Source organism: Lagopus muta, chromosome 12 (genome assembly GCF_023343835.1).
Source record: "Lagopus muta isolate bLagMut1 chromosome 12, bLagMut1 primary, whole genome shotgun sequence".
Classification (NCBI taxonomy): Eukaryota; Metazoa; Chordata; class Aves; order Galliformes; family Phasianidae; genus Lagopus; species Lagopus muta.
In genome coordinates, this window is record NC_064444.1 from 11,335,719 (window position 1) to 11,361,607 (window position 25,889).

Sequence of the window (25,889 nt, forward strand, 5' to 3'; positions counted from 1 at the left end):
GGAGCTCCTACTTTTCTACCATGGGATCTGCGAAGTCACTTCATGAAGCTTTTCTAAACAATAATGCACTGCACAAATTAGCGAGTTCCTTTCTCAGCACTGATTCTGCTCATGATACTAACACCATCATCCGTATTGCAGCATGTTAAAAAAAATCCCCTACCTTAAATTATCTGTCTCTGCAATATACAAGTACGATACGGAGTCCTATTCCCACTGTATGGACAGGAACATGAATTGAGGGAAAACTTCACCACAAAACACCCTACTTGAAAAACTGTTTTCAAAATATTCCCTCAGTATTCTTATACTTTGCTTTAACTCTCCTTCTGCTGTGTGCTAACTTCAGTATTTGATCAATTTTTTCTCTGGTCTAGACACTAATCCTAAGAACATAATATGTAGATGCTCCCTGTATAGTTTTCTAGCTAGGGTATGCAATTGTGTTTCAGAGATTGCATTTATTGTAACAATAGGTCTTTCAGATAAGGATGCGTAAAAATATGTTAATAGTCACAAAATGATTATAAAATGTACTTAAGTAGACAAAATGAGTTTGTATTTGTACTTGCAAAATAAAATCTACTTAGTGACTCAGACTTCTGCAAACAGGTTCAGATCCCTGCACACACAGCAGAGGGAATTACACATCACAGAGTCAAGACAAAACACAACTACCAAGCCTCTCAGAGTACCTCCATCCTAGTTCTGAACAATTCAGTACTGCACGCTTGTTTCCTTGCTGATATTTTGCAATATATCAAATACAATTACTTAAGAAGAAATTATTTATAGTAGATAGTTTAGAAAGATTATGCATCTTGGAAAAGACTACACAAGCATCTGCCCTTTCCAGAAAGAAGCGAGCAACTAAACCAAGCAACTGACTATTCACCAGTGATCTCCATTATTTCTTTTGTTTCTGAGAACCTAAAATTCTCCCCTGAAAAAGGCTCACCATTGGCATTTCCTACTGCACACACGCGGATGAACTTCTATTCCCAAAAAGTAGTTGCAGTGGAGAAAGGCACCCAAACACACACACACACACACACACAGCTGGCAGGCTGCTGCACTATGCAGCACCTCGTCCACAGCACAGGGCCTGCACCGCAATGCATGCACCAAGGAATGGGCACAGCTCTATGAGGGAGGGAGGCAGGTATTACTCTCCTGTATTTCACAGACGAGGAAACAGACAGTTCAAGCGATCTGCTCTGGGCCACCCCAGGCACAGCAGGACAGCCAGGATCACCGTGATGCCACCAGCCACCCCCACAGACACAGGCCTGATATTCCTTGCTGGCAAAGGGACCCTTTCTGGGGCCACACCTGCAAGGGCAGACGTGTCAGCCCCGTGGGAAAGGTTCCTGCACTTAACAGCAAGGGAATCACAGAGCTCTGCATTTTAGACCTGCCACAGCACCATTGACCAAATGTTACATCTACCAGACTTAGAGGGAAACAGCTCACTTTAAAACCTAACTCTTCTTTTTTGTTTTTGAAAATAATGTAGTTATTAAGCGAGATCCCAGAAAAACCACCACAGAGAAAGAGAGGCTTCGTAGTCCCCTCCTCTTACTACCCCGTGGTTTAAGCTTCTTAGAGCCTTTTAAGACGGATTGAACTAGAGGCTGTTGTCCAACTTTGTCACATCCAATAACCTCAGCAAAGCCTGACATGGCTTTCAGGTGAACCCTAATAGTTCCTATTTACATGTCTTAGTTAAACTGCCTGGAAAGATAGCTCAGCACTATAGACAAGCCAGGATCTTGAGGACTGATTTCCAGGACTGCCAAAAGGAAAAGAACTTTCAAGCCTAAATCAGTATACATGGCTTTCTTCTGCATAACAGCCTTTGAACCTTTACAGGCAGCAAGATTTCTTCCCATTTAGATCATTCTTTTCCAGCAACCTTATTAGCTGAAAGGCCTGGACTGGCGTCTCTCACTCCATGATTAGCTGGGTTTAAGAAGCAGCTCTCTGCTTTCTACATATACACTGATACAGGAAAAATAATTGGAGAACACATTTCGTACTGTTGAAATGAAGTCCACTGGAGCCAGATTTTATAAGACATGACAACATACTAACGCCAAACTGACACAAATTCTCATCTATGCATCTTGGCTTTAATGGGTTAATTAGCTTGGCTGGATACAAATTTTAATTATCTGAGTTTGACATTAATGTCCTTGGAGTGTTGTCTGTAAGGATTTGGGGAATCATAGACATTATTTTAGTTACTTCTGGAAACCGTGTGTTACACTGGGATTTAAACAGTAAGAAGAGACAAGAATAGTGAGAACAGGTTGATCTATTTCGAAACATCAGACTGTGAAACAGGACAAACCGAGACAAAGCCGAAGCCTGGTCTACCTTGCTAGGTTCAGTTAGACTTTGGGTGAGCTCTGTGGATATAAAGATGATGACTAAAGGGTTACAACAAAATTCTTTGAGTACAGGGGAAAGGACATAATTTTAGATTGAATGTATCACAGAATTCTGTATATAATTGAGATTTACAGGTAGGATCTCTTCACTGTCCGACACTTTTTCTCAGGAAGAAGGCAGACAACCTTACCAACTGACGTGATCTTACGCACATAAGGCTCATACAAGCCAGGAAGAGGCACCTATGTTGGCAGCAGCAGCCACCTAAGGCAGGAACCTACCTAGCCTGCCACCGTCTCACATCCCATGCATAGAGGAAGGCATATGGGAACAACACAGAACAGTGCTGTACATGTGCAATCTTTCACCAGCAATTTCTAGCACAACTGACCCCTGAACAAAAAAAATACCTATCATACAGCCTCTTAATGGAGAGCAGTAATATCACTGAGGATAAAGGTAAAGTATCGCGCAATCTAATGCATGTATCCACTTCTGAATCCTTCAGAGATGGCAGGTATTTCCTCGCAAAAGTACAGCACTACAGTGCAATTACAAGTACTATTAGCAGGGTGAGTTATGGCATGCTATTCTGAGTGCTTTACTTACTTTCAGGGTCTGTGCAAGTGGATTAACAGTATTTTGACAAATACAGAATAATCTGCAACGAAATATTTTTAAGACAATAGTTTTCCAAACTGCAAGTTACTTGAAACAAACTAGATCTGCAGTTCTGTATGAAGTACTATTTACTAAGAGCTTTTCAAAACACTTTTCTACATTGTTCTATTCATTCCTGTTCATTCTTCTAGAGAAGCATTTGTTTTAAGATTCAAAAGAGAATCCTGATTGCTTTTTGTGTACATGGATTTAAGCTCTCTTTGTGCAACAACATAAATAATTTTTTTCTTTATAATGGCAACTGCACAAGCTCTTTCAAATGCAGAGCTCTGTGATACAACCCTTGGTGTAGTACCTCTGCACCCTTTACAGAGAACCTTTGTTCCCTTCTCTGCCATCTCTTGATATCAAAACCAAAGTCATTCAACATTGTCATTCTGCAAAAATGTGTATGGATGATTTGACTTTAGGAATATTAAGTAAATGCCACACATTTCTCTTTCAGGTTCACAGTCCTTCTTGACTAGTAGAACTGTATGTATCCAGTTAAATTCTCACTAAATGTAGGAGGGTGGCATTCAGACAAGCTTCTCTGCTGCCCACTCAGAATTACCAAGACCATACGTAACCAACAGAAAGGACTATATTCTCCTTATTGTCTTCAACTGCTTTCTGGTTAAAATACCGCAACCAGGTCCTGTGAGAAACCAAACACCTCTGGGAAGAGCAGAGCAAATTTAGAGCACTTAGCACTTCACAGAATCCTACCTTAGTAAGGGTACTTAAGGAACTCAAGGAGGTTACAAAGATTAAAAAAAAAAGAAAAAAAAAGCAATAATCTCGAAAAATAGCTTAAAACAACAACAACAAAAAAAAAGGGCCAAGCACACTAAAATGTATTGTGCAAAATGATTCTACAGTATATAGACAGAACAAGACAAAACATTTTTTTTTAAATGAAAAAAAAAAACCCACAACAGCTAGATTTCTTTGTAACAATACCTGCATCTTCTGTTCTTTTCCCCAAAAAGTGAGTAGGTAAGTGTGTGCTACATTCTTTAAAATACAAAGCACATTATTCTCAAACACTAAATCCTCTAAGGGTCTCACATACTCAGATGGAAAATGGAAAGCCTTCCTATCATACATTTTGGAGACAACCTCCTTTTTTCTGGAAATGCTGATAAGGAACAAATTCCAGCCTGGTCTCATCTGCCTGGATCATTTTATTTATTAAAAACAATGCTATCTTTTAAACTCTGTATACTCTGCTCTCGGTCAATTTTGATTGACACAAATATTTGTATTAAAGGTTACGTACTGCAATTTACAATTGGGTACTATCACAATACTGTATGTTAATGTAATCAGTATTTTCATTTCATGAATTCATTTGCAGCATGACACTGCAAGGGTATTCTTACATGCACTGAAGACACAATTGCTAAGTAGTTCAACAGTTCTCCTTTAAGAGGGATTTTTTTTTATCTGACAAATTTTTAGCATGATAAAACCACTCCTTGTTTTCTGTGTATGTTTTAATTCCCCACCTTTTAAAGCGCTTAGACACTTGGAATACCTAGCATACTGAATTAATCCACAAATATTTACAAGAAAAATCTATCTAATTTCTTCCTATAGTAACTACCACAGGGACCATTGTAATGAAAAATTTCCCATCTTAAAGAATTAATGCGATTACTGATATAGGGAAAAAAAGTAATTTATATCATCACAAACACGTAAAAGATATAATCCCATATTCACAAAAAGAATCTTTATTCCCTCTTTGAATTCTGAGACAATACAGTCTCGCCTTGAGGAGAACAGAAATATTATGAAGTACCTTAAGCAAGATAATTGTAAGAGAAAAAACTACAATTGCATTATTGTTGTGCTAAACTGTGACATACTTAAAAAGCTAATTTCTTTTATTGTAATGGAATTTGGTCTGTGTATCCTTTAATCTACTTCACTGTTTCTTCACATTTTACACACAAACATACATGTAAAGTGTTTCCCATTGCTACCTGGTGTAATAAGCTGCAACAAATTTAAAACAATTAAAACTACACTTGACAAGTTCATAAAGCACACTAGGCTTTTTTAACAGTTTTGGAACTAACTGAACATCCATGGATGTCATCAAAACGTGCAAAAAAAGTGCGATTTACTGCAGCTCAAATATTCAGGGAGACACAATCAATATTTTATGAAAAAGTAACACTTGACATGAGTGACTGTCCCAAATTTTACCAAATACATTTCAACCAATCACAATGCTGAATAGATTGCATCTAAATCAAAAGCTTATCCCCAAAATAGGGCCTTCTACAGCTGTATCAGTTAAAGTGCACTCACTTTCAAAATTCAGTACAGTCACCCTCCAATTTTTCCTTTCAATCAAATACATTTTAACCAAGAAATTAATCTGCTGTGCCTGGGCATTTCACTATTCCACAGAAGCAAACATTTGTTCCACTCATTCTCCTTTAAAAAGCAAATTAAACAAAACTATGACAAAAAAGATGACCTAATTAGCACTATTTAAAGCTTTTATATATAGTACACTCTTACTGCCGCCCTAACTTAGAAGGCTTTTTTCATCCTCAGCCCTATCATTTCATTTATCTGCCTCACGCTGTTATTACTTAAACATGCAAACTCACACTGTCTGTTTTTGCATTTACCTAACGTACACCCAAGGAGTCCAAAGGTGAAGAAGCTTTTCTGCAAACTCTGACTAAATTAACTGTTAGGCCAGGGGTGGCCTCCACCAGCCCAGCGCTGGTTACTGGTGGCCTTCAGTGGGTAGACCATGCAAAATCAGTCCAGGACAGCAAAGAAGCAGCCCAGGACCAGCAAGAGGTTAAGAAGTTAGCTACAGGTCTCTCTTACCCTGCCCTACAGTCCTGCTATTAAAACAGGCTGAACACAGGCTCCCTACTCTTCCCCTCCACATCATGATGACACCAAATGGACGTCACCCTGTAAGCTGCCAAGTGCCAGCCAACGCAGAAGTGATGGCTTTTAAAATAACTGCAGTCCACAAGAGACTTTAAGCATTCTGAAGCACCAGTCTCTCACGTTTGTGTCACAAGTGGAACATTCCCATTACACAACAATGGCCTACAGGCCTTTCACGTAGATAACTTTTTTCTAATTGGAATAAACAAATGAAATCTCCAGTAATCTCCTCTAATTTGTCTTCACCTAGTGTGAAATGGTTTCGTAAAAGAGAAAACTGTATCTGCTAAAGTAACACATATCTTTTTTCAGAATCTTATGCACTAATATGGCTTTTATCATCCCAAAATGAAAATAGTCTTAAATAAAAAGTTTTTAGTTAATATCAGTGTTTTGGAGCCTCCCACTGGCAGCCATCACACAGCTGTAGTGAACTATCAGCTGAATGCAGCATTTATATCCAGGCATCAATGATTATTTTGCTTTAAAAGAAATGAGTATTTCTGAGTTCATATTTTAAATGCAATTTAAAAGATCGTAAAGGAAAAGAACCCAGCATTTATTGTGTGTCTCCCAGCAGACTACTTAATGTTCAAACATCTACTATGCAAAGGTCAAATGATTTCACTGAATGTAACTGTGACAAAAATATTCTGCGGCACTGAAAATAAAATATAAGATGTTCAAGGAAAGAGATACAGACCTGATATCTTGCAAGAGACACAATAAATAATGTAGATTCAGTTCAACAAGAAAAAAAATCACAAAGTTCTGCCAGGAGAACCAGATTAGGAAGGATAATAGGTAAAATACTAATTGCATACTTTTGGTAATCTACTTCGTAAAAGAATATTTTTAAGTAACGCAGCAAAATATTTTTTTAAAACACTTTTCTTACACAAATTATGTTTGCACAGAATTGAAAAAAACTGTATTCAGATAGGAGCCTTTGGTGTATTCAGCCACAGGCAGCAACCTGGATCACTGAACTTATAAACAAAAATGCAAAGTACTTATGCTAGTTGTAACATAGAAGCTAAAGCTGCAGAGAACAGTCATTCGGGAATGAGACAGATCATAGGTTAAACTGATGCGAAAAAAATATTTGCTCAAATGCTTATCTGAAACAAACAGCAAAGGTTAATAGGTATCAATTTATTATCCTTTTTTTTTTTGCTTTCCCTTCCTTGACATTTATATCGAGTATTTCAGGCTCTCATTCTTTCTCACACTCCTAACTTCTGTTACAAGAGTGCTGTGCATAAGGCTTGCTAGAGGTCGCCTCACCAGAGCCAAGATCCCAGCACCAACAAAAGAGAGCTGAAAACAAAAAAGGAACTGCCTGTTTGCCTCTGCAATAACCGTCTGTTGCTAATAAAAGAATCTGCTGGTCACCAGTGGCACTTGGTCTGGGGAGACCCAGTGGATCACTCCACACCAATGGACAGGCATGTCAGAGACAGAAGGCCAAAATGCAGCTAAGCAGAAGTCCAGAAAACCGAGCAAGGAAAAAAAAAAATAGAAGCAATGCGTATAGGAAGGAGAAGTAAGCTGGAGAACAATATAGACAAAAAACAGGATGAGGAACTAAGAGAAGAGAGACAAGGAAACAGAATACAGGAGATAAAGCAATCAGGAGCAAAGTACAATGCAACATCTGCTTTCTGGAACAGAATTTTTCACATTAAACAAAAATGGCAGTTTTTTTGACTTTTGCTTTGTTTTACTTATAGTAAACAAATAATTCCTGACTGACCTTGTAATCCAATCTCACAGCCTGCATTTTGGTAACTTAAGCAAGTCTATCATTAAAAAACAGACAAGGAAAAGGAATAAAGCTCTTGCTGGCTGTTTTAAAAAGATCCCATATTTTTAAAAAGATCCCATATTTGATAAAAAAACAAGTAAAGATGGAAAAATCAAGCAGCAAAGTAATAGTACTACATATGAACAAGATTCATTAGATAGCACACATAAAAAAGTGAGCAGTGTAAATGCTACAAAAGTTATGTGTTAATGAAAAGACAGAGAATGCTGACTATTAAGTTGTGTTCAAAAATATACATACATTTTTTTCTGTGCTCGACCAGCTCAACAGCCTGCTTCGCTGAGCATTTTGAAAACCAGTTGTCACCAAGCAGAACAGTAACCTCATTGGTGTTGACAAGTTTTCCTGGCATGAAGGCAAGAGGACCAAAAGGTACCTGTCAAAGGTACAGAAAGCACTATTGAAAATAACCAATGAAAATAAACCTAGAGAGTCATTCATCAATTAGTTAAAGAAAAAAAAAAGTAAAATACAGCAGCAAGTAAAACTCTATAGCAGTTATTAAATGACAAACCCTTCAGAAACATCCATCTGAATTCAGTATTGTACTTACAAAACCAGAAAAGTAGCACCTAACTAGGAAACTTGTGAAACCACAGTACAACTGAATATTCACACGGAAAACAAATCAACTGTACTCTAACATATAACAAATCTTCTTAATACCTTCATAACATCTTCGTAATAAAAACAGTATTGAGCTAAAATGAGCTAAGTTTTTGCTGTTTGCAGACAAGATTCATTTCCCAGTCAAAGCAAGCTCAGCTTTGCTACCATTTTGAAAGTTCTTAACATATGCAATTCTTGAAAATGTATTCTTACATAGGCAACTCAAAGACATGTAGCTTTTTTCAGTACATGCCTTTTTATTCTAAGTGCATAGAAACTTTTGTAGAAGTTTGGGGGACTGCCACGCCACTTCATTGCCTTGGGGCTGCAATCCAACAGGAGTTAGAATAGAGTAGGAAAAGAGCTAAAAACCTCAACCAGCTCAATTTTCTTTTTCTTGGGATAAAAAAGACTATCTTGGTCAGTTTGCAGCACTTTACTCTGTTGCTTTACTCACTCCCTTGGGTCACGCACTTGCTTTTCCACTGCAGTTGTTGAAGCAGAGCACTCAGCTTGGTGACCTGCTTTCCTGGAAAGCTTTCCTCTCCAGTGTTGGCATCCAGGAGGTGCTTTCCAGAGCTCAGAGCAGTTCTGCAATAGGCAGGATCTCAACACTATGACTCTGCAGGGCAGGCTTTTCCTACACATGCACCCTGTCTTGGTTTTCAGGTAGCCTGTTCACTCTCCCCCAAAAATGATGAAAGCAAAATTGAAAACGTACAAAAATATTTGGCTAACAGGATAGGAGCTGTTAATACACATCTACAATAACAGATGTGAGTTGACATGATGGCTTTAACTACAAATAAGCCCTATCTATTTTGTTTGGTTTTTTTTGTAATAGTATTTTTCCTATGCTTCAAAACAATACAATCTTCTTGCTTTATGTAGCAATTGGACAGACCAATACGATGGGAAAGGAATTACAACAGAGGTGTGATGACAGAAGGACTGCATGATAGAAAGGTGCTATAAAGGAAGGGAAGAAGATTGCTCACCTGTGTCCAAAGATTCCAGGTTCGGAGGGGAAAACTTCTCTAGAAAGAAACCCTTCCCCTGTGGCAGTCAGCCCTTAAATGAGATCTAAGAGAGGTGCAGCCAGGCTCCACCCCTCTGGTCACACAGCTGAACTGCCTTCACCTGTGCTCCCAGGGGTGACCGGGTCCTTTCCCCAGGTCAAGGGTCCCACATCGTGTTGCCGTGCATTTATGCAAGGTCACAGGACTACACACAGCATCTAAAGCAGCGCCACCAGAGCAGGAGAGGGAAACCTTTCCTTTTACTACCGGGGAACTGTGACCCACTGCTGTCTTACAAACAGCTCAACTGTACGCTGAGCCAGGCTGCCATGCAAGAAGGCAATCAGACACCCTGTACTGGAATGAGACATTGAGTTATTTACAGGACAGCTCTCCCAGCTACAAATCTTGAATTGGATCCGGGAAGAGAAAGAAAAGGAGCAGTCAAACTGATCAAAATTCTGGGCAGCGTAAGCCAGCGTGGTAAAGTTTAAACAGGGAGCTGTGCCGTTGTTACGGAAGATTCAGAGCAAAAGAAAAGATCGCTAAGTCAATGTGGAGATCGGTGAAACAAAAATTAGCAGCACCTTTTTATGTAAAAATCAATGTTCTACAGTTTATTTCCATGAATCAGAAAATACTACGGCCACTTGCTTCAAAGGAAGTGACTAAGTACCATAATTCACTCATAATTATAGTTTTCTATACAATGGATTTACATATCAAATGTGTCAGGTTTTGTGTTAGCATTTATGTCATCAGTTCTCAGTTGTCAGTAACACTGTAATTTATAATAGATTTCAAAGAAAAGAAAAAGAAACAAAAGCAAAGGTTTAACTATCATTATCATAAATGTACCATTACTGACTACTATATAGCAACCTGAATAACATCTCCCTGTTAATGCACATACCTGAGTTACTAAAAATTTTACTTCATTATCTTTTGTGAGCTGTACAGACTACATACCATGATATCATAGGACAGTTTATCAGGCAATGTACGGAGTCGTTCTTGAAGAACTTCATAATCACTCTCCACCTTCTTCCTGTTGACAAATTCAAGTTCATTCCATTTCATATCTAACACAGAGTTAATATTTTTCTACTATTAATTCCATAACCCACAAAAATACAAAGAAATACTATTTTACTCCTAAGCACATGCTCTCAATAAATTAATAAGTTATTTGTTAAAAAAAAAAAAAAAAGACTTGAGATGACAATTATAATAGCTACAGATTACTTTAGAATAATGCATATTAAAGTAGGGATATGATTGGTGAGTGTATGTCTGAATTTGAGTTTTTATGGTGCTACAAATCAGTTCTCACACTAGGCCTTGGCGTATCCTCACCTCATGCCCAAGTCCAGCAATTATACCACCATCAATATTTAGAAAAATAACTGAAAATTAAGTTTAATATTTTAGAAGAGGCAAATTCTTCAAAGTATCATTTGTTATAAATGATTCATTACCTTTCCTTGGGCTGACATAAATGGGCAAAATTTTAACTAATTCTGATTTTCACATTAACTTTTTGGGCCTATCAACAGTCAACATTCCTGAAAGATCATCTGACTGGCCCAAACTCTGTCATGTCTTCAAATCCTGGCAAACAACACAGGATCAGAGCATTCCTTCTATTGCTTCTCAGAAGCCACATGCTGCCATACGAAACAGAACTGACTTGATGAACTTGGATCAATTATTCCCATGATAGATACCTGACTCTTCGGAGGCCTGTGCGGTATTTTAATTGCTATGGGGATTTTCCTTGGTGTGCAAAACAAGCTACTGTACTCCTAAAAAGCCTTCTTTTCTGAAGAAACTCGTAAGGACTTAAATTTTGCTGGAAAAAGTCTTTTTAATGGACAACTCTCATCCTGAATATCATTAGAAATCAGCTCCTACGTGATGTAGCTGGCATAAAAATGTCAGCTTTGATGATATTGTTTACTTGTGCTTTAAAATAGTAAACATCCTATATATGGTAGTAAATCCTGCAATAAAAGGCAACAGAAAGCACAGAGCAGCACACTTAGCAACACTGACCCCGGATGCAAATTACAGGTTTTCTGAGGATGATTCAGGAAAGCAATCTATAAATGCGCTGAGAAATGAATGTCATAGTTGATACCACAACTCTCAAAATATTATCATTGATTTTCTTAGATTCATAAGCAGAGTGAAATCTTCTTCAGCATTCATTATGAAAAATTATCAGCTACTCCTGTTTTGTCTCATTTTCTTCCGTAGCTGAATTTTGCTATAATCACACTACTTTATACCTGGAGTACTTCTTACTTTCAGTTACTGAACTGGTCCTGAACAAAGAATTTAGGATTTCAAACCATTTGGACATTAAAGCTATATCCCACAGAACTAATTACAAAAGACGCTTGCTACTGCTTGGGTTTGGTGGAAGATCTTTCCAACACAACAGGCTAGTTTCTCTCTCCATTTAACTCATTATATTGAAAACGTAATTCATTTCCTTCAAGAGAAAGGTCGAATAAACGAATCCCAACAAAACTCAAGAGATGTTTTGGGGAAAGCAGTGCAATGACAACTTGGTGTCAGCAACAATTACTTAGTGATATTTAGAAAAAGCAGCCTCTGACTTGCAGAGATCTGCATTTTCAGAGAAGAGGACAATGATGCAGGCTGCTCACTAAAAAATAAGCGACCCCAAACTGAAGGCCTTGACCTCATTTCCATGAGAGAATACTCCATAGGAAAAGAATTGTATGGAAAAAAACTGCTCCCACTTAGCAGGATTAAGCACTCCCATCGTTCCATGGCTCAAAGTCACTTGACATTTCTTCAGTAACCTGAAAGAAGATACTGCCTTTAAGGTCTGACTGCTGCCCACCACCGAATAATCTGATTAGGGTACAGCAGAAATCACTCGCTCCAGATACAGCAGGGCTGGACTGCCCCGATTCATCACATCTATGCTGGCAACCTCTGGAAGCAGACTCTGCTGTGGCCATCCACCTCTCCCTACAGCAAGGCTGGGGAAAAAACATTCGGGAAGGAGCAGGATGTATCTCTGCATTCGGTGGAACAACTGCCTCTGGCCTGTCAGGCCTCTACTGTGGGATCGCCAAGTGTGGCCACGTTCCATAATGGGCCTGCCACCAACACAGTCATTCAATTTCATGCACTGACACCGAGAGCTACTGCCAAGGAAGGAAGCAGAGCTCCCTGTTCAACTTGAGCACGTGGCTGCATTTTGTGTGCAGTCCATGGTCACCACTTGCATGGAGAGAATGGGCACGGGGCTTCAGCTGTGTTCACATCACTAGCAAGGGAAATACCACGTCTAAATCAGACCTATCCTCAGATTCATGCCTTTAAAAATACATTTCAAGAGATGTACTAAAAAAATGAAAAAGAATAATTTAATGGAAATATGTTAAAGTTGGGCATTTTAAAACCCTATTGTTATTCACCCAGTTCTATTTAACATTCTTCTGTGTCACTGACTACTTAAAAGGTCTTATACGAACAAATTATTCAGTTGAAACAAGAGCACTCAACTCTTGCACAATCAGGATCTAAATAAGGGTACTAAATTTTAAATAGTTTTTTTAGAGTAAAAGCTGTATGACTGCTCTGTAAACTGCTTTTCTACATAGAAGACATCAGTTAGTTCGGTTTTCCTTCTGACGTTCTGTGCCTACGTCCCCCAAACTCACAGGATCGCGGCCAGATTTTGCTCAAAACCAAATAAACGAGCAAACCTTCCCACTGCCAACCTTTCCACACCATTCTACAAACCTCAGCTGTAGATACGGAAGGAAATAACAGTTACAACTTCCCAAACTTATAAAAAATCAGCTCCAATTTTAAGGCTCTCAATTAGTTTATTTCTGAAAAATTTGTGAAAGAATGTAGATGCAGATTTTCACACTATAGCAAATTGGTCTGGACACTGCAGAAAGTCCCCCAAAAGTATGGGTATTATGTAAATGCTGACTAACTTAACTACAGCAGCACCAGTAGGCACTTCAATAATATTTCCCTTATTGAAAATTAATGCAGTCTCTGAATTTTAAACATAAATGAAGCATATTAGTTTTAGATTATTTTTGCAAGCCGATACTCAGAATTTAATATGATGATGTGTATAGATTGCCCTGATTTTTTTCCTCTTATCCAGGGCTTGCAGCCTATGTGCATTTAAACTAAAAAAAAAATTGATACACACTAAATATAAATTATTTGCTTGGAGATCTTTCAGGCATGAAGAAAAAGCCTCTTAAAATAAATTTAAAATATTATATGCTTGATGGTGTATAACCAAAGGTTTAATCTCGCCACTAAAGGGGCAGTTGCTGTGATTCTGCAATAACCCTGCAGACAATAATCAAGACAGCTCCTGTTGTTCTCTCAGTAAAATCATGGTAAACACAGCATGGATATATTGTAATTTGATATCTGTAAGATCAACTGTTATATCTCACAGTAACTCATAATATAAGATTTCGTTCACCATTAAATGTACATTTTCCTCAGATGCCATAGAAAACTACTATTTACTAAGCATGTTTTCTATTAACCAGAAATTGCCAACAGAGAAAAAAGTGCCCAGAGATTTATTTCTTTTTTTAAATAAAACAAATCATTTCTCTTTAAGCATTATAACATGGTTTACTGGGGGGGGGGGGGGGGGGGGAAGGAAATGGAAACATTACTTTCACATTGTTTGTGGGTTTTTTCCCCCAAGTGTGCTAGAACGTTGAACATTTTCCCTACTTGCTCATAGTTACAGAGGAAACAAGAAGAATAATTGAATCTACCTTGGGAATACCCTTCCACCAAGCAGGGGTGGAAATTCAATTCAGCATTCATCCCACAAGGTTATTCGGGGAAAAATGGTGAATGAAACGGGTATTTAAGAGGATAACCACTAAGGTTCAGTGTATTTAAAGCAATGGAAAATATAAACATCTTAAAGACAAGCACACTGCAATAATTCCGAGCTACCTCCAGTCCTCAAAACAGTCTCGCAGAATTTGGCTATCATTTAGAACAAACAGTACAATAACTTTACTAGAACACAGCTAGGTTACTAATCAGTATTTTAGGCATGTAATCAAACATTTTTCACTTACCAGTGCTGGATTTTCTCTTGGCAGGTAGTGACCACCTGGCATTAAAACAGATAACTCCTCATGAAAAAACAAGGCTAAGCACACAGCGGCAATGTCAATGTATCAGAAACTACAACAGTCACTTTACAGATTTGATGGTGTTTCTATTTACATTTTTATTTGTCAGTGCAAAGGCTTCTGAATGGTAGTTCTTAAGCAGCACACTTTATCACACACTAATGCAGACTGATACCCAGAGAAAAAATTACAGCTTTTCAATTCATATTTTGGTACAATACCTGCTCCATTACTATTAAGTGACACATGATAGAAAGTAGGTAGCATTTTGTACAATCTGCAGATCTATTTTCAGCGTTACATGCTTGCAGAATAAGAAAACAATACATTTTATAACAAGATACTAACATATCCTCCGCACTCATTTGTTTTAAAAACAAAAGCAAATGAACCTCACAGCACCAAAAACATTTTTTCCTTCATCAGTAGTACATCAACAAATGTTCCTACTGGCAGTTTTAATCTGAAAAAGCACAAACAAATTTTGTGAGTGTTTAAATACGAGGACATCTGACCGTTATAGGCTGTTGTCTCCCTTTCTTTTATTTCAGGATGTCAAAGAAAGGAAGTTTTAAAGTGAATATTTCCCTTATTTATGTTACAGGCCTTCCCAAGAGATCATTTACAAAATAAAGCACATTGTAAAAATGAAATTACTTTTAAGCCACATTTTTAGATACATTAAACATCCAAGATGCTGAAACCTGTGACCTTCTCTTGCATAATTATGTGGAAATTTTGTCTTCCAAAACATATTCTGATCACTGAATAACAGTTACAAAAAATGTAACACAAACAATTTCATTCAATTATATGAAATGCAATGATGCCAGGAGGCAATTAAATATGTCTAGACATCTCCTCTTTTTTTAATTTATTTATTTTTTTTTTTTTTTACAAATTTTGTTTTTCTTATAACCAAAATAATGCTAACATTTGAAAGCAATTAATGAGAAAATTTGCAGAGAAAACAATAACATACATTCAAGTACCACTGAAATCACTGGAGCAGATAATTCTTTTTCTTTTTTTTTTCCCCCAAACAACAGAACGAAAGAATTTTTTTTAGCTAGCATATGCACAGCTATTGTAGAACAGATCTCAGATCTTGCACTCTTTACTCATATAGGAGTAAAGGAAAAAGAAATAGGACTGCTTTGTGAGCTAATACTTCTTTAAGCCGAGTGAAGTACTTAAGTGAGGAGGATCAGCCGTCGATTTGTGGTTACACTGCCTCATAATCCACGGGGAAATTCAGTCAGGTAGTTCCTCCTGCTTAAGTCAAGTTTAAATTCATCATCTGCTTTAAACTCTCACATCAAACTCCAAGCATTTTCTTTAATGCGCAAGTTAGATTTTTTTGAGGTTAAGAATAAACATACAGACTTCTACAATATATAAATTCAAAAATCAAATTCATACCACAACTCATTTCAAGAGCAAAGTCCCCATGAAAGGCATAAACCATAGAATGCAATGCTTCCAAACAATGCTAACACACAATGGAGAGCAAGTCAAGGAGTCAGGGAATATTCTATCAGCACATTTCATTCTTTCAGGTTTGGTGGCGGCTGTAAAGTACACCACACAATTAAGCATACAAAATGTTTGTGAAATCCTTAAGAAAGTTGCAGTTTAATTGCTCCATTAAAAATGAAGATGGAAAAGACAGGAAGCTTTCCATTCCCAATCCATGACTTTCCATGCATGAAGCGAGCTAAAAGCACAAAAAGAAAAGCCCTGCAAACCATAAGAGCAGCATGTTCATTAACCTCTACATGATAATCCTTTCATAGCTGCATATTAACTAGTTACATATTCATAATCATTTACATTATTTAGAGGACCTTCTATGAAAATTTCCAGGCTATATCCATTAGCTACAATGTTAAAGGTTACAGAATATAGTCTACTTAATGTTTCCTGGAAGCTTTTTTAATTGGTAAATATGTAAATTGGGCACATATGCTTTCTATGTTTTTTAAAAATAGTCCATCAGTAAAACAGTATCGGGGCACACACTGTTTCCATCAGCCTTTATCCCCTTTAAAAAAAAAATTAAAAAAAAAAAGGAAAGGAAAATCAATAACACCAATCAATTTTAATTTAATTCTTCTTCTTTGATATAATCTCTCTTGAAGGGATACTAAAGGGTGGAACCAACAACAAACCTTTTCATTTCAGTGGCCAGAATAAAACGAAGCCCTTTACAGAAGTGTTAAAATATACCACCTTAAAAATGGTTGAGGCTGCACTTCTGGTACTGAACTCTATTAAAACAAAATGGGAGAAAATAAATATTGAAAAACAGAAGGAGATCAATTATGCATATGTCCTTTATTAGGTCAGTTGCGCTGTTTGGATAACAATGGGTTCTACTGTAGCAAAGAAACAAATAGATAAATATATAAACAAATCTTTGATTCTTTGCCTTTACTCAAACACAGGAAAACCATTAGTCCATCTTCCCCACATCGTTTACATCTGGAGTTACAATTAAAGAATGAGACTTTCTCTCGGGGTAAACAGAACCAATCACCTGTTCATTGGTTCAGTGCAGTTCCATCCTTGTGGGCACCGGTGCCACCAATTCCACTCTGCTGCTGAGGCCCCGTGTTGGAAGCACTACCAATAATCCTGAATTCTACCACACAAGGTTATCAGCTGAAATATCTATTGAACTACTCTTGCAGCACACCTGACACTACTTAACCTCAACTCTCGTCATTAAAACAGGGCCCACCGGTGTAAAACACATTCCCCAGTCCTAAAGAAAACAAAGCAGACAGCCCCTTCCTTCCAGCAGCAGTAGCTGCAGCCCAGTGTGCGGGCTGGCAGGATGCTGCAGCATGGCACTGCCACGTGCCTGCAGGGCTCTGCCCTGTTCCCAATTACTGCACATGTATTTGACACCTTCCTCTGCAGGTCCTCACCCTCCTGTAGAAGGGTACCAGCTTCTTCCATCTTATTTTTTCCTACTTGTTGCTCCTGCAACTCAGAGCTGAGCAGATCTCTCTGTGGTGCCTCTGATCAGCCAGGCGGGACTATCTCATTTTATTGAGCTCTCTAAGGTGTAGTGCATGCACATGAATACCACTCTGTACTGAGCAGCTAGGCACTGCCTACAAAGGCAGTGGGTTTAGGACACCAAGGGGAATTCCTATCTCTCTCAGCATTAAAGCAAGCTGCCACATTTTTAATTCACATCTCACGTGTAAAAAGCGCTTCACCCAAGTCAAACACTTACGTTCAAGCCTCAAGAACTGCTACTTCCAGGTTGAACGTTAATTTCAATGGAAGACTCAAAAAAAAGTGCCCCATGAGGCTAGGAAGGATTCCTAAGTGAATAGGTGGCTATTTCCACACTTTGGGCATGGATGTGGAAACAGCACAAAGTTTCCATTTAACTGAGCTGTGAGTTCAGCATCTAAAAGGCCCAACGTGTGCTGCTTCCACGTGCGCACTTGTATGTGTTGTTTCAATGCTGTGGCTCTCAACTGAGTTGGTCCTGTGCAATTAGAAGCTAGGGACATAGATCTAATCCCAGCTCTGATTTTATTTCTTCTATATGGCCTTGAGCAAATCACAACCTCTCAGTCTACATTTCTTCATCTGCAAAACGGGGATAATAGTATTAACCTACCCACCTCGGAGTGTTTAATGATGATTAATTAATGTGAGAAAAGCACTCTAAAGATGTAAGAGCACTATATAAGTGATAAAGCATTATTTACCACTTGAAAAGTAATCTGAACAAAATCAGATATGCAAGTAATTTGTTTACATGTAGCAATAATATAATTTGTGACTATTTAATCTTGAATTAGTCTCACTTTAAACATCCCTTTCAATCAGATTTCCAGTTACTTAGGGAAAATGACAGTATGGAATACTTTTTGTGGAAATAGAGCAAGTAATGAGGCGGTAATTAAAGTAAGGGTCTTGTGAAGTCTAAAACCAAGAGTCTGCCTTCGGGAGACCATCCCTGCCATGTGGGACTGTGCGAAGATCTCAGCCTCAACCTTGGCTCAGAACTTTCCACAAACTACAGAGAAAGCATACGCTGCTCTTCTGCAACACAGATCCATGTTTACAAGGCTAACAATAAATCCAAGGTCATTTCCACTACTGATCTACTTCAGATGACTCCAGCTCTCCGGAGTTTAACTGCTTAACCTCGTGAATCTGGTTGATACACACACATGAGGTACCTCTGTCTATAAATGCTTGCAGCATCGAGACCCATTGTGCCACATACTCGTATGCATGAGATTTTTCTGTCACACCCCAAAACCAGGAAATAAAATTAAGTTTGTAGATGAAATAGCCAGTTCACCACATGACTTTGCATTACAGAAGAGCTCAAATGGCTGGTCAAATATTCAATCATCTCTCAGTAACAAGGGTGTAACAACTCACACGCAAAATAAACATTTCAAATGAATTTTCATTTTTTCCTCCAGGAAACCACCTAGTACTTGCCTAAAACATAGCAGCCACTGATGGAGAAAGACAAAATTAACTTTTGTACAATTGTTTTTCCTAGAGCCCCATTTTCAATCTAAAAATGAAATAAAACTATTAAAAGTTCTTCAGTCTGTTGGCACACTGAATGATCTAAAAGGAAAGGAAGAAGGCATTTCTGAGCTCTCCTATTCGTTTATTAAATTATATTACTGAAAAACACTACATTTCAACAAATTATTAGCATAAGATCCCCTTCGGGTGGGAATTTATGCCTTTTCAAGAAATGTATTCAGGAAGAATACTGAAGGAAAGGAGATAAAGGAATTTGAATCCTGGCAAGTTTCTTTATAAAGAAAAAAAAAATCTTTCTCTTTAAAATTATGACCGCAGTTTTTACGCAGCCCTTCAGGAAAACAAGTGAAGATCTCATATTTTTGTATCAATTTTGGCCCTCACACTTTTGCAGAAAGACAAGTACTGTCAATATGTAATAACTAGCTTCTGAATAAAATGATTTTTGTGAACTTAAGAATTATACTTGAAGCACCTAGGAACTAAAAAGCGGACAGGAAAATGCCTTATACCCCTTGGGCCAGCTGTGAAATTCTGTCCTCTCAAGATGACTTCACGTTGCAATCCCAGCTGTGGCTGTAGGTTACATGAAGAAATGGCTTCAGTTACCCTGCAGTAACTCTACCCACGCTCAACAGCACACTGTGCCCGCCAGGCAGGCTGTGTCATGCTTCGTGGGGCAGCACCCCTCCTCCTCATGTCCAACCATAAGCATCCTACACTAGTTTGGCTGTTTCAGATCCTCTGGGTTCCAAGAGGAACTTTCCTGCTAAATCAGTTAAATAATCTCTATGCCAATGGAACTGGTGGAAGCAAGAACAGAACAGCAAGATCCTGTCTTTCTCTGGTAGCAAGACAGAGGTTACATCACTAACCTCATTTTGAGACAGAGCTAAGGAACTCAGAACTCAGTATTTTAGCTTATTTCAGGTGAGCATACCTGTGGCTGTTCTGCATCCGCACCAAGGCAACAGCAGACATCAGCACAAAACTCCCACAGTCCAACTCACCAAACATCTCGGGCAGGTTTTGCAAGCTGTCATACAGCCTACAGTGCAGTACTTGCTGCTGGCAATACCCAACTGACTGCCTTCAAAGTGAAAGGATGCTAGCAGCCGCCTCGCAGACATACCTTTAGGCTGTGGTTCAGCACTGAGCCACAGCCCTGAGTAAACTATAACCACCAGTCTTTCTGTCTGCAGGTTTTGGTGCACCACTGGGCATTTTTTCCTACAAATTCTGCATCTTTACAGTGTAATAACTAAAATCTATACTTTTTTTTTTTTTAATCTAGTAATTTCCTTATATCACAACAAAATAGCTATTAATCCAAAAGATGAGAAGACACGCTCAATCCAAAAGAATTCTAGAAACTGAGGCTGCCATGAGCTTACCTGACTGACCCCATAACCAACTTCCCTTGTCCACCCTTGATGGGATGTCACAAAAGGGAACAGTGAAAAACTGGGGTTTTATTTCTTCTGGTCCTGATGCATAGCAACCCCCCAGACACTAGCAGTGCTGCTGTCAGCATGGACAAAGCACAGCCGGCTTGATACTGCCTTACCTGAAACAAGAGCCCAGACTACACCCAATGCTGAAGAAGAAGACAGCCCTGCTTTGCTGCGTTGCCCTCTGCACTTCATGATGCAGCCCAGGACCTGGCTCACTGGCTGCTCCCTGCTGGGAAGAGGGACAGCAAAAATAGCAACCGATGTCCCACTAAAAAAATGCAGAATTAGCGCAGCTGCAGCTCTGAGCACCTTGAGATGGCAAGTTCCAAGCTAGCACATCCATCTGCAAAATCAGAACTTTAAATTAAAACAAGTGCACCGTCTGAAAGAGGGAAAGAAAGGTAAGAGGCATTCGTGTGATAGGCCAGGTTATGCCTACAAAATTCTGGAATGGAAATTTACAAATCTCCTAATGATGATTCCTGAACAGCACTCCAGTCACTGCAACTGCCACAGGGTCTATGCACAGCTATTGGAGGAGCACAGCTCCAGACCTGGAGGGTATCAGCTCACCTACGCACTTCAGTTACTGGTGAGGCAGGACCTGAACAGACTTGCCCCCTCCAGAACAAAGACAACATTCTTTAAGCTCCTGGGTGAAGTTTGACTTCCATCACATAGAAGGAAATCTATTTAAAATGTGGTAAGTTGTTTCACAATTCTTGTCACTATGTAAACCAGTGGGTATTTAGTTCAAATTAATAACAACATAGACAGATAATGTTACTCAGGAAGATACCAGAAAACAAGCTAAGAAGGTAAAAAGGACGATCAGTTAACGCTGAAGGAACAAGTAGTGCAACATCAGAAAGCTTCCAGATCATGACTGAATTAGCCCTTGTACTCAAAAGCAGCACATGAGAAAACACCAAACCCTCTGCTAGAGGAAGGTAATGGGCAGAGCAGAACGGAGGAGGAAGTAACTGACCAGGTACCTTTTAAAAAGTAGTATGACTTCAGATGAGACCTTTCAAGGAGCACGATGAACAAAGCATCAAATACTACATAGGCTATCCTCACTGTGTGCAAAATGAAGCCCTACCGCACCGCTGCCTTGCAGCCAGGATCTCCAAATTCTGTTCACTTGGACACAGGCTGGGAGAAGCACAATACCCTGGGAGACATTGCACAGGGAAGCACTCTGACTAATCTTGTGAGGCCGCAGGCAAACAGCTCCATGTTTCCAGTGGGCTGCACAGCAGTGGGAAACATACAAGATCAGACTCAGCCTTGCTGCTCTTCTCAGGCTGCAGCAACAGCCACAGCAGTGCCAAGCTGTTGATTTCATAGCACAGATATTACTTGAAAAAGATTTAAACATAAGAGCTAGCCACTTAGCTAATGAGAGTTCAGCTTAGGATTCTGTGATTTGTTACCACACAACCCACCTACAATTTGTTTAACTGTTAACAAACTGCAGGCATGCATGATCTTTAACACAGTTTGGAAATCCAAGATCATATAGCCTCCACCAATTAAATTCATAAAAATTAAGCATATGTCATAATAGACAGTGGCCACTGAGTTACAGTAATTTATGGTAATAGCTATACACTAAATTTAATTGTGCTTTGTTGTCAAGATGAGTGACAGGAAAGCCACTTCCTTATCCTAATTTTCTTAAAAGGAAAATTTAAAAAAATGTCTTTTGTCAGTGCAAACAAAAAAAATTCCATGTTGCCAGATAGCACTGGAATCCTTCAGGTTCACCATGCTGGTGTTTGCACTCTACAGATGTCTCCTGGGTCTCGTTGGTTCCGTAATACCTCCCACTGCACCCACCTCCAGTGCACTGCTTGGAAACTAAAGGACACATGAGCCCGTTGTAAATTCACCGTCTACAGAAGTCTTACCAAGCCACACCAGGCTGCCCTGTCAGCTTCCAATCAGCAGTAATCCCAACCCACGTGATCGCAGGAATAAATATATATCACACATTAGGCTTAAATGCAGGCTCTATAGCATGAGAATCCACTTATTTAAATATTCATTTTATAATTCCTCTACTAACTTACAGTAGTCTTAATGCAGTATTTTCAGCTAACATATATTGCTTTTGTAAGTAATCCATGATACATACATCATATTCCTCTTACAGAAATATTCAAAACTTTACACAGGCACTGTGCTTCCAATGATGGTCTTTATCATGAAAATTACTAGATATTCTTCAGTAATTTATCCCCAAGATGCACATTCTAAGTCATGTTTTTATACAAAGTGCCTTTAGTGGGAGCACTGAAAATTGCTTTTAACCGTTTGGTCTTACTACCGCCACAAATTAACGAGATGAAATCTGTCCAACAGGCAAACACTCCTCAACAAGAATTGAAATTACTTTTCACCAGGGGTCCTAAACCTGGAAGTTGCAGCCTCAATCAGATTAAGGACAGCAAGTCATGAACATCCTGTTCTTTTTGTATTTTTAAACAGGAAGGAGACCTCAGTCCCCGTGTTCTCCACAGCAGCTCTTTAGCACATCAAATCTCAAACTTGTAGCTATGCCAGCGTTGTGCAACAGTCTGGATATTAAAATAATCAAAAGGCATTCAAATATTGTCTTTAAATCTGCAGATAGATAATGTTGTATTCCACTGCTATACCAAAGGTTGCCTTCAGCTTTATTCCAATGAGAATAAATGAGTCTTTTTTTTCTTAATCAAGCACTGCTAGAACAGGACAGTATCACATCATCTGAAAGAAATGTTACGTGCCTGGTTAAAGACCTGCACACAGATACAGTTCTAAGTAACTGCACTATTACATGCTTCGGAATTTACCACAGTGCAGGGTAACTGCATCTCCTCCACCTTTGTCCCAAGACCAAAACATGAACCTTCAAATTCTGTAATTTTGTGAAAAAAATACAAATTGCTGAAAGGAAGCAGATGAAAAGACCTCCTCCATCTTAAAACAGAACATTTTCATAACTTAAAATGCTCCTGTAATCCAATTATGTGTATTCACTGCACTGAGGGAAAGCCTACTATATTTTCATCACAATATTCTGTTGCAACCAAGACACGTAGATCTTTGCTGTTATTCCATACTGAAGCTGAAGTATTCAATCTTTTTAGCCAATCTGCAGGAATTATGCAGTTCCTTATGATAATATATAATTTTGGTACCTCAGCCCAGCACATGCTCAATTAATGGTATCCTGGACTTCTTTTGCACTGGAGCACACCAATTTTAAAAGAGCCTTAAGCTTGCTTACAGAGAGGTCTCACCATGAGCTGGGAATCATTGGACAAGGTTATGAAGCACCCACTTGCACATTAGGCCCAACTGACACCAATGTACCACAGAAATTATTCTTCACCAAACTGTGAACGTCAGTGGGCAGCGCAGCGGCGCAGGAGGTCGCCTTCCATGCAGACCATCCAGGGCACACCCACAGATCCTCCTACTGTTCATCCACATGAAGGCTCAGCTGATTACACAGATCTCCTGGAATTATCAGGGGTGCTACCTAAAGGCAGACACAGTGTAAATCCTATGTCTCACCTGGAAAACTGCATAAAGAACCACGTATATACAGTGGGGTTTTATTACTCTTAACTAGAACAACAGGTGACAGCACAGCACACTCCGGAGACACACGTCCTCTGTTGTAAGTGAGGAGCCAGCCTGCATACTTTAGAAACAGCTTTAAAAATGTCAGGCGTATACAGAAAACAAGCAGAAAAACTGAGGGCGTGCGTGTGCTGAGCACAGCCCGAGTCCCGGAGGCAGCCGTGGCCGCGGAGGTCGGCCCGCCCGCGAGAGGCGCTGGACGTCATCTGCACGGAGAGGCGTCTCGAACTTCGTGCCGCGGCCGCGTCGGTACGGGCGCCCAGGCTCCGTGGGATCGTTCCTACGAAGCGCTCGGCTCTCTCGCCCCGCTTCCGAGGCGCACGGCTCAGCGAGAGGGCCGTGCTGAAGGCGTAGCGCTGAGCGGAGCCGAGCAACACGCGGCCCGCCTCGCCTCGCCTCGCCTCGCCTCGCCTCGCCCCGCCGCACGGCGATAACGGTCCCCCAGGCGGCGGGGCCGCAGCGCCCCCATGCTCGGGCCCGGCCCGCCGCCGCACGAGGGACCCGGCTGCGGGGCGCTCCGGCCGCCGCCGATGACGTCACCGCCGTCACGTGCCCGCCGCGGCGAGCAGGCCCGGCGCGTGCCGCCCCCCCGCATTCCCCTACCCCTCCCCTCCCCCCCCCCCCACCCCGTCCCGCTCCGCCGCCCCGGTCCAGGCCCCGGCCCCGCCGCGCCCCCTCCTCGCGCCCCGTCCCGGCCGCCGTTACCTTCTCGTGCTCCTGGCGGAGGCGGCCCACCAACTCGGGGCTGAGCGGCGAGGCGCCGCCGGGGGCCTCCATGCCCGCCGGGCCGGGCGCGGGGCCGGCAGTCTGCGAGCGAGCCGCTCCGCGGCGCGGAGTTAGGGGATGGGCGGCCGGGCCGGGCCGATCTCCTCAGCAGGGCGAATGAGTCCTATAGAAATGTTTGTGCAGGGCGAAGCGCCGGCTCCAGAGCCGCATCCACGCGGGGGCCGCCGCCGCCTGGGCCCGGGGCGCCGCTGCCGGGGGAAGCATCGCACTCACACTCTCATTCTGGGCCGCGCCGCCGCCTGGGCCCGGCTCCCGCTGCGCCGCAGGGACGGGACGGGACGGGACCGGGAGCGCCGGCAGCTGGGAGCCAGCCGGCCGCCCGCCGCCGCCGCCGCCGCCGCCTGCCTGCTGCACTCTGGGTAGCCGGCCGGGCCCGCCGCGCCCGCGGGAGGCACCCGGCTGCGAGCCGCGAGAGGCGGGCGCTCCCCACCCCCTGCCCGCCGCGGGCCCCGCCGGATCCCCCCCGCTGCTGCCCGGCGGCCCTGCGCCGCTCAGCCGCCCCGAGCTGTGCGCGGGGCACAGGTGGGCGCGGGTCGCAGCGCAGGCCCCGACCCCTTAGGCCTCAGGTTCAGAAACGCATGTGTGAGGCGTTCGGGTCGATCAACAATCATATATTCCTAGGAGTGCGCAGATACATAACTATATATCATCTATAACAGGGAGGTTGTGTCACAGTCGCTGATCTCAGTGCCCGCTCCCACAAGTTTACGTTGTCGGGACTTTTGTGACCTGCAGGACTGCAGAACGGTTTTAAAAGATTAACGAATCAGATAGTGCAACACTGGGGCTTGGCAACGCAGAAAGGTTACTGCACAGCAAGGTGGTGGTGAATGGCTGCACTGGGAGTGCCACAAAA

At 40.9% G+C, this 25,889-nt stretch overlaps 1 protein-coding gene across 3 annotated transcripts in view; it reads right to left on the minus strand.

Moving 5' to 3' along the window:
• Positions 1–25,355, minus strand: part of URI1 (URI1 prefoldin like chaperone) — a 39,654-nt gene extending 14,299 nt beyond the window's left edge. Inside the window, exons 1-4 of one of the 3 annotated variants that reach the window (XM_048958407.1) lie at positions 24,953–25,355; positions 14,562–14,596; positions 10,408–10,486; positions 8,051–8,186 (exon numbers count right to left, since the gene is read on the minus strand). In XM_048958407.1, coding sequence (XP_048814364.1) covers positions 8,051–8,186; positions 10,408–10,486; positions 14,562–14,596; positions 24,953–25,024 — 322 coding nt within the window. In that variant the 5' untranslated portion in view covers positions 25,025–25,355. Of the gene's footprint in view, positions 1–8,050; positions 8,187–9,417; positions 9,535–10,407; positions 10,487–14,561; positions 14,597–17,157; positions 24,627–24,952 lie in introns of those variants that run through there. The other 2 variants (XM_048958408.1, XM_048958409.1) reach the window with 2 other exon arrangements.
• Positions 25,356–25,889: the final 534 nt, after the last annotated feature.